General features: G+C 57.5%; 1 protein-coding gene across 1 annotated transcript in view; it reads left to right on the forward strand.

The window, feature by feature from the left end:
- The first annotated feature begins 4,439 nt into the window (after nt 1-4,439).
- Nucleotides 4,440-12,855, forward strand: part of MYOM3 (myomesin 3) — a 48,831-nt gene continuing 40,415 nt past the window's right edge. The window contains exons 1-5 of the mRNA XM_046663134.1: nt 4,440-4,541; nt 7,899-8,077; nt 8,343-8,423; nt 9,130-9,289; nt 10,035-10,192. Of these exons, the coding sequence (XP_046519090.1) occupies nt 7,917-8,077; nt 8,343-8,423; nt 9,130-9,289; nt 10,035-10,192 (560 nt within the window). The 5' untranslated portion in view covers nt 4,440-4,541; nt 7,899-7,916. The remainder of the gene's footprint in view (nt 4,542-7,898; nt 8,078-8,342; nt 8,424-9,129; nt 9,290-10,034; nt 10,193-12,855) is intronic.

Consider the following 12,855-nt stretch of genomic DNA (forward strand, 5'->3'; position numbering starts at 1 on the left):
GAAACTGAGGCCCACAGAGGATAAGGAACTCACCCAAGGGCCCCCCATTGAGGCCATGACACAATTGGAGATCAAATCTAGCACTTTTTGTCCTCATCAAGAGAAGGAACTTTTGGGGGTGGCCCCGTGGCCTAGGGGTTAAGTTCGGCATCCTCTGCCTCAGCAGCCCAGGTTCCCAGGTTTGGATCCCGAGTGTCAGCCATGTTGTGGTAGCAAACCACATAAAATAGAGGAAGACTGGCAACAGATATTAGCTCAGGGTTAATCTTCCTCAGCAAAAAAAAAAGAGAGAGAGAGAGAAAGAGAGAGAGAGTCGGAACTTTCCACACTGGTCTGAATTCTTGGAGGATGAAACTAATGGGGCATAAGGACAGGAGGGCCCCAATGGGATCCAAGCGCCCCGTCACCTTCCTGTCCCAAAGCCCTGTCTGAACGTTTCTGAGAAACAAGATCAAAGTCCAGCCGCCTCAGTGTGACCCTTTCTGGAGTCTACAATGGCCTCCTTTCTCTGTACCCAGATATGTCCCCCTCTTTCCCTCCCCTCCCCTCCCTGCGACACAGCACCAGGTGGTGGTGTTCTTATCTGTAATTAATATTTAACCTCTCTTCAGGGTCACTGGCTTAGACCCAGTATCCCCATAACAGGGGGGTGGGCCGCCCTCCTGAGCACCCCTGGCCCTTTCTCCCCTCCCTCCCCCACACCACAAACAAGTCGGCTTCCTGTCACTTGGGGCAAATTTGGCCAAAGGTTGACTGTCTTCACCTTGTTTAGTAATGAAAAACAACTTAACAGCTGGACTGTTCTCACCCAGTAAGTGAGACAGGGAGTCACAGAGGTCTTTTATTAAAAGCCATAAACATCTTTTTAACTCACAGGGCCACCAAGCTCTCTAAGCAACTCAGGTGGCAGTCATTCCATCCCCCGTGACTCTCTGAGGGTGGAGTCTGAGTGCCTGAGGAGACAGGTGATGGCTCAGAGACCTCTGGACCTCCCAGGCTGGCCGGGTCGCCACTGAGGGGCAGGCACCAGGCTGCAACACCCCTCGGGTCTTGGGTCAGCCCAGGCCTGCAGACACGGCTGGAACCACTAGAGGGCAGAGTGTCCAAGGCCCCGAGAGCTGGGCTGGGACCTCAGCATCCCTGAGTGTCCTAGCCCCCGACCCCCTCACCAGGAATCTCCACGGCTTCCCCACCCAGCCCAGGGAAAGGCGAGTCTCCAAGGTGTCACCTGCCTCCGAGGCCCAGCAGAGCCAAGCCTGGGAGTAAACCAGCCACAGGAGGGAAGAGGGGCAGGAGCCGAGCCGTGTTGACGGGGAGTTTAGGTTCTTGACCGCTCATCCTCCCGTTAGCCTTCCATGATAGGTTGCTTTATTGACATTTTGCAAAGGAGGAAGTTGTGGCTCGGAGAGGTGACCTGCCCAAGTTGGTTTCCTAGATTTGCCTCAGTATGAGAATCCCCTGGGGAGCTTACTGAAAATACAGCTTCCCCAGCACCCCCGGCCCCCGCTCCAGACCTCCGGAATCCAAGGCTCAGGGGGAATCTGGATTTTTAATAAACTCATTTGGAGACTCCTCCTGGGCAAGTGGAGGGAACACTCACACCCACAGTTTCCCTATCATGGCCTCAAATCACCTCCCTGGAGTCACTTCCAATATACCCTGGATGGGGGCAGGGGAGCGGCGAGGCTCCTTGGGTGGTATCTCAGCCTGTGATGCCTGGAGACCCCTGGCCTCCAGAGTCCCCGGCCCCAGAAACATACAGGGGTTGTCAGAGTCTCCACCCAGAGAAGGGCTGATGGGACCTGGGCTTCTCCAGGGTCCCAGAGGGCCAGATCTCTCTGTGCCCCGCCCCCCCCACACCCCCTCCCCAACCCCAGTCTGAGTGTCAGCCTGGACAAGGAGGCTCTGGCCATATGTCACCACCAAGGCTTGTCCCATGTTGCTATCCCCACCCTACCTTCCAGAACATGAGACAGACAGAAACAGTGAACTGAGGCAGGAAAGGCCAGAGAGATACAGACAGCCTCTGCTCGTGCTGGTGGGACACAGCTCTGAGACCCCAGACCCCTGCTCAGCCTCCGGGCTGCTTGAGCCCATTTTTCCTCCCCACTCTAAGAAGGAAAAGGCATAAGGAAGCTATATTTTGATCTGTAAGTGTGAGAAGAACAGAAACTGGAATTAACTGAATTGGGAGAGTGACAGAGGGAGGGAAAGGAGACTGAAGAAGGGAGGGAGGAAGTCGTGGGGAGAAGGCATCAGGCCGGACAGTTCTCCACTTGGCCCCCAGGTGGAGCCATCAGCCAAGCACAGTTTGGTCGCTGTCTGGAAAAATGGTGTGGCGGTTTTGGATGGTCGGTGTGCGAAATAGGGTTCAAAGTACTGTGCTTAAAGTTCATAAGTCCAGGGAAGACAATGAAAGGAAAAAGACGAGAAGGAAAGGGGAGGAAGAAGGAAATATTTTGAAGAGTACTGGCTATGAGCCGGGTACTATACCCAGCATTTTCTGCATTTTTAATCTCATTTGAATCTCACAACCATTCTGCAGGATGGGTCTTCATTCACTCATTCATTGATTTTTAAACAAACGTATATCAAGGGCCCAGGTGTACGCCAGGCATTGTCCTTGGGGCTATGGGTACAGTGAACAAGACAGGCAGGCAAGTTCCGTGTTGTCTTAGAGCTTATCTCCCATTTACAGATAAAGAAACTGAGGCCCAGAAGGGAGGCCAAGGTCCCCCATTAGTGAGTAGGGGTGCCAGAGGTTGGGATTTAAGCCAAGGTTTGGATAGCTCCAAGTCATCTACCCTCTGCTCGGCCTCACGACCTGAGGTTGGCTGCATTCCCATTAAGGCGGGACAGGACCTCCCTGAGGAGAGGTCCTAGCAGGGAGTGAGGGCATCATGGGGGTTTGGTCAGCAAGTGAGTGCATGGGGATCCCACACCCAGAAGGAGGGGTGAGAGGAAGCTCTCAGGATCCCAGGGTCGTGCAGTTATCAGTGGCGCTCTCATTTAGCAAACGTCTATTAGGCGCCAGGCTTCACTTTTCCCAACTGAATCTTTTCAATCAGACTGCAAGGCAGACATCATTGACCTCACTGTACAGATAATAAAACCAGAATGGTTAAGAGACTCGCCCAAGGTCATACAGCCAGGAAGTGGTGACACCTCCACCAGGCTGCCTTGGGGGGAAGGGGACTACAGGACCAGTTTAAATGTCTGTCTCCTGCTGAATTGGAAGCCCACACCCCTCTTTACTGTATTTGCAGATTCACACTCACCCCTCGCAGTTAATGTATAAATGCGGGTGTTGGAAGCCCTTCTTGGGATGGGTCAGTACAAGATGGGGGAGAGCCATCAAGTGTTCTCTCCCAAAAGATGCTCTGAACACTGCAGCCAGGGAGAAAAGGGGAGAAGCAGGAGAGCCTAGACAGGGGGTTCAAATAGGGCAGGAGATCAAGGCTTTGGCTGAAGAGCTCCCTTATGTGTCCTCTCTCTCTCTCGCCAGTGAGTAGTCCCCCAGCAGTAGGAAGACTGGTGGGCGCGGTGTTGCTGGCCCCCTGAGGCCCCAGTAGGAGGCCAAGGAGGGAGCCGAGCTCTCTGCCCTGGCACTGGCACACCCTCCCCAGACCTGCTCATCCCCTGAGACCTGGCGCAGGTGTACCGTCCTGATCACTCCCTGTCTAGATTAGGACTTCTTCCGTGTCAGGGGTCTTATCTTATTCCCTTCTGCATCCTCAGTGCCCACCAGGCCTGGCAAAGAGCAGACGTGAATGAGCGTAAGGGGGAGGAACTGAGATAGGGGAGAGGGGTGTAGCAAAGATTGGGAGGAAGGACCCGCAGTGGCCACTCTGGAAGCCTGAGGAATATGGCCAGTGAAGAAAGAGATGGCTTCCTCGCTCCTCCCCTGCCTGTGCCATGTCCCCGTACACACATGACCATGGCCGGGTGGGGGCTGGGTCAGTAGCTGCTGGGGGAGTTAGAGAGACCAGAAGCAACATACTTCCATTTCAGCCAGGGATTTTTAGGTCTCGTTCCTTCCACTGTCTTCGTGAACTCTGGGTGCCCAGTCTCACCGTCTCCATTTCTCAGAAAGGCACTCGGATCAGAGAAGATGGGTGTCTTCCCCAAGGCAACAGTCAGAACTCCCAGCAGCTGGGAAAATCACCCTTTGCCTGCTTTCCACACAACCCGGCCTGAGCTTTTCCCTTCTGTCCACTTTAATGGTGGGCTAGAGTGGGCAGAAGGGAAGCTGGGGGAGGAGCAGCCTGTAGGAGGCTGGGGTGGGGGTGGGGACAGCTCCACCTGTCACTGCCGCCTGAGCAGTGCTGGACTGACCCACGGCCCCTCCCCCCGTCCTCCCCCCATAGTTCTCATCCATTGTCATTGCACTGTCTCAGCGCTGCTATATTTAAGGCCCGTGCAGGCTCCAGGATCACATTCTTCTCCCAGTCCTCGCTGAGTCCAGGGCAAGAAGAGACCAAGGACCCTCTCATCCTCTGGAATCTTCTCCCCAGAGACACCTAAGTAAACACTGCTGCTCTGTAAGTCACCTCCAAGAATCAAGGGTGGGGAGGGACACCTCCTGAAAGTGAGACCCTCAGTTTTCCGTTGGGAAGTGAGGGGTGTGTGTGTGTGTGTGTATGTTAGGAGAGGAGCCTGGGAGATTTGGAGAGAGAAAGTAGACATGTGCTGAGGCAGCACCCCAAGTGAAAATGGGAGGGAATCCTAGAAACCCCTGCCCCATCCCTCTGTTCTGTGTGGCCCTGGGTCTTTTGAGCTGAGCCCTCTGTGATGTGAAAGTGGCAAAAAAAGGCGTCTGGGGATGGCCCGGGAAGTGGAGGCTTTCCTGCGACGGAGCAGGAATTAGCAGGGACGGGGGTGAGCTGGCAGGACCAGCAAACCCACAGCAGTGCTGGCCGGGCCCTGCTTGGCCGACCCAGCAGGCAGGGAAAGGGAACAAACCCTCAGGGCCCCGGTCGCTGGACCAGCAGGGCGCTCCTCCAGCCTGGGTTCCCTGGCAGGAAACGGAGGCCTGGACAGGGATGGAGTTTCCTCAGACCCTCGGTGGCAGGGTCAGAACTCCAGCCTCTCAGAAGCTGATGGAGTGCTAAGAGCACAGGCAGGCTGTCTTTGCTTCTGCCCACAGGATCCCACTCTCTGCTGTCAGGCGTCTTCGAGTCACCCAGCTCTGTGCACTTCTCTGTCCCTCCTGAGGAAGGGGAGAACCTTCTGGCCCTTCTCACTAAGGGATACCTATCAGAGGGCCAGGTGGGAAAGTAGACTGAGGCTTGGGAGGGAAGTAGAGGCAGCTTGGGAAGGCCACAGGGCAGGACCCCTGGTCCAGGGCTTTGCACCCCCAGGAGAGGGCAAGGGGGGGCAGTCTCCCCTCCTGGGCCACACCCCGCTGACCCCTCCCCAGCAAGCACACATGGCGTTCTGGAAAGAGGGCAGAGGAGGCTGCACACTCGTCACTACTTAATCCCGAGCCTCAGTCAGCGCTTTAAAAAGAATCGATGGCTCATCTGCTGAAGCCAGGGGTCTGGTTGCGGGAGGCCCAGGAGGTCAGGGATGAGCGCCAGGCCCACCCGCTGTGCTAATCAGGAACAGAGCATACGGGGAAGGGAGCCAGTGGCTGATGCCAGGGAACGTTAACCCTCAGCTGCTGGGGCCAGGGCCACGGTGTCCCAGGAAAGTTGAGCAGCGGAGCCTCCTTTACGTAGGGTGGTACCCAGCAGCTCTCCTCTTGAGCTGTGAGGAAGGAGCAGAATGAGCAGGGCCAGTCATGCTCTGAGTGCAGGCAGGCCCTTTTCCTCGGAAGGGGCCAGATGGGAAGCCCAAGGGGTACTGTCCCATGATGTTCAGCTGAGGTCATCCACAGGAGGCCAAGGAAGCTTTGGGGGCAGCCCTGGGTCCGGGCTAACACTCTGCAGTAGTCCAGGCACTCTTGGGTGTCCTTTGTGAACACCCAAAGGGAGCAAACATTTGGGAACTAGAAGGAGTAAATGCCCCCTAAGATTGACCCTCAGCAGCCTGAGCCCCTGACACGCCGCCACAGGCCTTTCCAGGCCAAGGATCTCTGATGAGGCCAGCAGGCCTGCCTCCTGTGTCACCAACTTAGAGAAATGGTCACCCAGGTGCTGTGCTCACACCCAGGTCAGAACACAATTCACACACGCACACACACACACACTCCATCACAGCCAGCAGGCCCCTCAGGAGAGGCGGGCGCCAGGACAGACCTGGACCTCGTAGAAGCAGACAAGGCAGGGCTGAGGTGGTGGTCTCCTCTTCTGCGTCCTTCTCCGTGCCCGGGGTCTCATCAGGTCCAAGCCCGGCAAGGACCCGCCCAGGTCAGAGGTCTGCCCCAGAACTCCCAACTGGAGGAGGCGCGAAAGCCACCCCAGTGAGTCCGCCAAGCAGCCTGGAGCTTCAGCATCACAGGGGCCCTCAGAGACCCGGTGGTGACACGGGGGCCCAGAGCTGGAAAGGACTTAGTGCAAGAACCCAAAGCCAGCCGGCTCGCAGGCCCCCTACTCTCCTTACCCGCCTCTCCAGATCCACAGATTCACTCCCTGGTCCCTGAGCCGCCTCAGACCAATCGGATCTAACCCTACTGGGTACCACCTGGGGGCCAAGAGCCGAGCCTAAGGAATGCAAATGCAAGAAGAATCCTCTGTTGTGATCCCCTTCTGAGAAGAAAGGCCGTGTGGCCCACTGTGTCCCCAGCCTCAGCCAAGAACTGGCCTTGAGTAGATGTGTGACAAAGGGGTCAAGAGAGCTCGGATTGGGCAGACCTGGGAGCCAGTCGTGGCCCCACCACCAACCAGCCGGTGACCCTGGCAAGCAATTTCCCTCCTCCTGAGTAAAATGGGATCAAATGGTGCTGTGCCATTTGGGTTGGCACCAGGGACAGCGCATTTGAAAACTCCTAACGTGGGGCCCGGCACGCAGTGAGCACCCACTGTTGTGACCTTCAATTCATTTACCTTCTCGTCGAAGAGACAAGTGCTCGGAGATGAAATAATTAAACAGGAAGGGGAGGCATTTTCTGAATCAGAGCTAAATTGTGGAGTGCAGAAAAAAATACAAAGGGGGTTAGAGGAGAGAAAGTTCTAGGTGGCGGTAGTTTTTCGTCAGAGCTTCTTAGAAATATCACGTCTCACGCTTATATAGTACTCACTACGCACCAGGCACTCATCTCACCTTCGTGACTACCCTGGGAGGTCAACAGACCCACTTTACAGACGAGGAAACAAGTCACAGAGTCTTGCCCGAGGTCACACAGTTGTGAAGTGGAATGAGGAGCTGGGCTCCCACCGGGGGGGTTGGACCAGTCTCCACGCTCCACCACAGCACTGGCCTAGCATTCTCAGCTGGGGCTTTGAATCCTGGGGAGAGTTAAGCAGGCCGGGAGGAGGAGGAGGGCTCTCTCCATGAGGAGAGCAGCACAAGCAGAGGCTCAGAGATAGGACTGAGTGTGGCATCTGCAGGAAGCGTGAGGATACCAGCCCACCTGGAGTCGTAGAACAGCCCTGGACATCACTGTGTTCAATCGCTCACCGTCTGGGAAACTGAGGCCCAAGGAAGGGAAGGCCTTGCCCCCAGGTCACACGGCAAGGCCAGGGCAGGGTTGCAGCTGGAAGCCGGGGGCTGCTCCCCCGTGTGGGTCTCTGCTCGCTCAGCTGGGGAGCGTGTGAGGTGGTGGAGAAGCCGGGCTCGGAGCTGGAAGCCTGCCTCTGCCACTTCGGCCGGGTTTCTCTCCCTCTCAGGCCTCTGTCCCTTGTCTGCCCACTGGAGAGAGAAGCCCCGGCCCCACAAACCTCCCAGAGATGCTCCCGGACCACGTGGGGCGGGATGGGCAGACACCTGGTGGATTGACTGTGCATTTGGCTTGGCAGGTTGTCACTCTCGCAGCCATGACTCTGCCTCACAGCCCTGGAAGTGGGGGGGAGCCCCGGCCCCCCCAGACCGTGGAGGTCCACAGGCTGGAGCACCGCCGGGAGGAGGAGCAGAAGGAGGAGCGCCAGCATAGCCTGCACATGGGCTCCTCGATGCGGAGGCACACCTTCCGCAGCAGGTGGGAGCATCAGGGACCCCAGCCCGGCAACTGCCCCGCCCTTAGGACCCCCAGTCTAGGAGGAGGCCCAGCCCTGCCCTATAAGAGTCCTGTCTGAGGGGGGAAGAATAGCCCTTCTTTCTGGAGACCCCGGTCTGAGGAGGGAGGCACAGCCGTGCATGAGTACCCTGAGGCTGAGGCATGTAGATGCAGTCTGATCCCAGGGAGCCCCCAGCCAGATCCCAGCTGAACCCGCGGGAGCCACTCACTCTCTTTCCCGAGACAGCGAAGAGGAGTATGAATTTAGCGCTGAAGACTACGCCCTGGCGGCTGCGCTGGCTCTGACGGCCTCCTCAGAGACGTCTTGGTAAGTCAGATGACCTTTCCAGAGAGCCCTGGGCTGAGAAGGGGCCATGGTGTCCCGTCCCCTCCTCTCTACTGGGCTCACACACTAAGCTTAAAGAACCACATCCAGAATAAGGGGCTAGACAGAGGTTTCAGCCCAGGGCTGTCTGACCGCAAAGCCCACCACGCCACCCCATGGATGGGTCCACAGGCAGCAGGGAGTGACCATCCCCAAGGGAGAAAGTGGGGTTCCGCACTTCATCACCAGGCTTCAGATGGTGGGGGAGGGGGCTCCTGGGGAGAGAAGGAGTGAGTAAACCAGCCCCAAATTTCGGACACAAATCCCCAGACTGGAAGGTCCCCGAGCTTGAGAGCGTCAGGAGGCTGCATCCTGGTCCTGGCCTGAAGCAAGCTGCCAAGCCTCAAGTCCCTGACCTGTAAAATAGGGAGACTGCTGCCTGTCCCCCGGTGGTAGTGAAAACAAGAGGAACAATGGTTTGTGAAAGGACCTTGAGAACTGTATCAATAGTATTTATTATGCACCTACTGTAAGCAGGACACATTCAGTGTATTTTGGAGGCGAGAGGTTTAAAAGTTACTCTTGTCCTCAAGAAGCTTAAATTGCAGCTGGCAAAGCTAGGTGTCGGGGTGGAGCTGGCCGGGATGCCCCCCACCCCGGGCCGTTGGGCCATTGGGCCATCGGATCCTGAAGGCCTCTGTCACCACAGGGAGGCCCAGCTGAGGCGCCAGACCTCTGCCGTGGAGCTGGAGGAGCGCGGGCAGAAGCGGGTGGGCTTCGGCAACGACTGGGAGAGGACAGAGATCGCCTTCCTGCGGACCCAGTGGCTGCTGCGCCAGAGACGAGACCGGAAGGCGCTGAGACGGCAGGTGAGGGGCGGGCGGGGGAGCCCCGAGGCCCTGGGACCTGTGGCCCATCTCATGCCTCCCTGCCCCCTTCTCAAGAGGCAGCTGGACATCCGGGGAAGAGCGGGGCCCTGGACATTAACCCAGGTTTAAAGCTGGTGCCCCCAGCCTCTAGCTGTGTGACCTTGGGCAAGCAAGTGAGTCTGCCTGAGCCTCAGTTTTTTCATCTGTAAAGTAGACGTATGTGGTTGTACCAACTCTCGGTGTTGAGACAGGAATTAAGAGAGACTGGGCTTGTAAAGTGACTTTCCCAGTGCCTAGAACACAGAAGGCCCTCAGAAAACACCATTCCTGACAAATGTCAGGCATCTCCATGCCCCCTCCCCCAGGCAGGAGAGCAATAGCTAAGACTCACACAGGCTGTCTCAGCGCCCACGTTTTTCACATATTAACTCATTTAATCCTCACTACAACCCATTGTGGCGGGGGGGCTATTATCATCATCCCCATTTTACAGATAAGGAATCTGAGGACTTGCCTATGGTCTCACAGCTAGTAAGCGACAGAGTTTGGCATTGACCCCAGGCCAGCTCATTCCAAAGCCTACACTCTGCCCTCTGTGCCACACTGCCTCTCAGCTGCCGTGAGGGGGGCTCCAGCCCACGTGGGTCTGACTCCAGAACCTGGGTGTCAAGGGGAAAGTGACAGCAAAGATGCGGAGGAGATGGTGCCCTGGCTCCTAGGAGTCACAGACCCCTCCCGCCTCCAGATAGAGGAGAAAGTCCGGGAGGTCAAGGAGCTGAAGGAGCTGTGTTCCGGCCGGGGGCCCTGGTTCTGGATCCCTCTGCGCTCCCACGCCGTCTGGGAGCACACCACGGTCCTGCTGACCTGCACTGTCCATGCCTCGCCTCCACCGCAGGTCACCTGGTAAGGCCCGGGGCAGGGGAGCAGGGTTCTCTGAGCCTCCGGGGTTGTGTGAGGGTGAGTTCCTCCCTTCCAGGGGCCTGGGCCCTCCCCTAGAAGTTCCTGCCGCCTTAGAGAAGCTGCAGACCCACAGACCCCAAGTTCTGCCCGTCCCCCAAACAGAGCAGCAGCTGCTGGCAGCTCAGGAGAAGTTATTCTTAGCCACCTCGAGGCCAGCCTGGGGCTGGAAGACTGGACCACCGGTGAGCCAGCGCTTGTAAAAATATGACTGGAGTGGCATGAGAAGGCAGCTGCTCCGAGCTGGGCGTCTCCAGAGTTGGAGGATGATGGCAGGAGGCCCGGCAGGGGGCAGGGAGCAGGAGAGGAGGTGGCGAGGGCTGAGGCCCGTGAAACGAGCTCAGGCCTGGGGTGGGAGCCCTGTGCTCCAAGGCCTAGCTCGCTCTCCACTAACTCAGTGTGTGCTCTCGACGATGTCTACTAACCTCCATGGTTCTGCCTCATTCTCCTGTTCTGTAAAATGGGTCGAGACCTCCTGTCCAGCTTGCAGGTGGTGAGGATTTAATGCCACGACAACATGGAAGCCCTCAGAACTTGAAAGGTGCTGGGAAAGCAGGAGACGCTCTTCCTGGGAGAGTAACCATAACAGAACCACAGAGTCTAGGCCTTGCTGGCAGAGCAGGGAGGCGGCAGGTGTCTCCTGAACGGGCACGGTGGAGATGGGGCGGGTGTGGCCGTGTCTGGGGTCTCAGTTCTACCACAGAGGGAGGCGTGTCGTTCACGCGGCTGAGCCCACGGTTGACTCTCCCTCGGTCTAAGGCCCATTGTCAGGCACGCTAGGGGACAAGGAAGGGACAAACAGTCACCAGGAGCGCCTTCTGTCCCAGACCCTGACTCAGGCACTGAGGCGTAGAATTGATCTAGGCACAACGTCACCTCCAGGAAACCTCAGCCCAGAAGAGAACATTCATGGGTGATATCTGAGGTGAAAGGGTGGAGGCCAAAAGGGGGTGTGGCTGCCTCCGCCTGGAAGATCCAGGAAGGCTTCTCAGAGGAGGTAACATATAAGCCAGATCTTGAGGGTAAACAGACCACGGTCCAGTTGGAGAGAGAAGATAAGGGCACAAATGACCAAGATCACAAAGGAAAGAACCACATCTGATACTTGAACCCGCTTGGCACTGACCCAGCGCTTTTCTCTTATTTGAGCCTCAGACCACCCCATGAGGGAGGGACAATTATCCCCATGTCACAGGTGAGGATATCATGACTCAGAGAGGTAGTGCAACTTGTCTAAGGTCACACAGCCAGTGTGAGCCAGGATTCAAACTCAGGCCTCTCGTCTCCCAGCCCATAGCTCTTTCTAGTGGCCTGGTGCTTCAAAAGCCAGGAAATAAAAAGCACTGAGGCCAGGAGCAACCAAGAAAGGCATCTTAAGGGAGGTGGCATTGGGGCTGGTCATTGCCAGATGGCATTTGCTCAAAAACTTGTGCCAGACACCACACTGGACACTGAAATTCATGGGGACTGAGGCAGACCCTGCCTGCAAGTCACTGGCCCAGTAGGAGGACTGCTCCCGACAGCTGGCCTGGGCTAAGTGGGGGTCAGCACCTCAGCTGGCCTGGCCTGGCAGCCAAGCCCTGCCCCGCCCTGGCCCTGAGGCCCACATCTAGGGCATTCCGCTGGAGCGTCTCCGGAGGAGGACTCCTTTCCGCCCCTGCCAGCCAGTTGCCACAACAGGGTGTAGAGCATTCCTGTCAGTGGTGGAAGCCAAGGCCAGGCCCACCTCCAGCCAGAGGGAACCAGGTGGCCCCTGGGGCTCCTGGCTTTGGGGACCTGGTTTTCCATCATCAGCCCCTCGAGCGGGCCTCATGTGGTCCTGGGACCGGCCTCCGCAGCGCTGCCAGGCCCTGGGACAGACGCAGCCCTGGGTTAGGAGGACAATGCTGGCTCACAGGGCTTGTCAGGCAAGTCCACTCATTCAGCAATTATTAAGCACCTTCTGAATGCAGGGGCAACAACAGGACGAGGTAGGCCAGGCCCACGTTTGCCATGTTTATACTGCAGAAGCAGGCCCTGATTCCACCTGGTGTCAGAATTCATCTCCCAGGCCAAGCAGCCTTAAAAAGCAAACTCTAACACCAAAATATGGGGGTGGAAATTAGACAAATCACAAAAATCTCTCTCTTTTATGAGGGCCTCTCAGAGGCAGTCTCTGGGCTGGGCCCCTCGCCTCGTTGTCTCATTGGACGCTGTTTCGTTACTGGTCGGCGCAGCCCCCATCCTCAGGACGGCCGCAGAGGCAGGAGCCTGCAGCCCAGAGAGCCGGCAGGACAAGCGCCCAGCTCTCGGCCGTCCAGGTCGTGCCCAGAGCTGCAGCTGCTGCTTTTTCTGGGAAAGGCAGAGGCTGGCCAGGCTGAGGTGTCTGGAATGTTCCTGACAGGTGTGGGGCGGGGGGACCTGACCTTGGCCCCCAGGCCTGGGAGAGGCGGAGAGATTGGGCGCCCAGATCAGGCACCGCCCTCCCCGTGGAAGACTTAGTTGGGCTCATTTCAGAAGAGGGCGCAGCCTGGGGGCTGTGTGGTGGGCGTGGGCCTGGGCTGTTTGGTTGCCATGGAGACAAACAGGGTGTGAAGGGAGCTGGGTCCAAGGAAGGCGATGCAGTGAGT

The sequence above is a fragment of the Equus quagga genome, chromosome 5 (assembly GCF_021613505.1).
Source record: "Equus quagga isolate Etosha38 chromosome 5, UCLA_HA_Equagga_1.0, whole genome shotgun sequence".
In the NCBI taxonomy this organism is placed as follows: domain Eukaryota; kingdom Metazoa; phylum Chordata; class Mammalia; order Perissodactyla; family Equidae; genus Equus; species Equus quagga.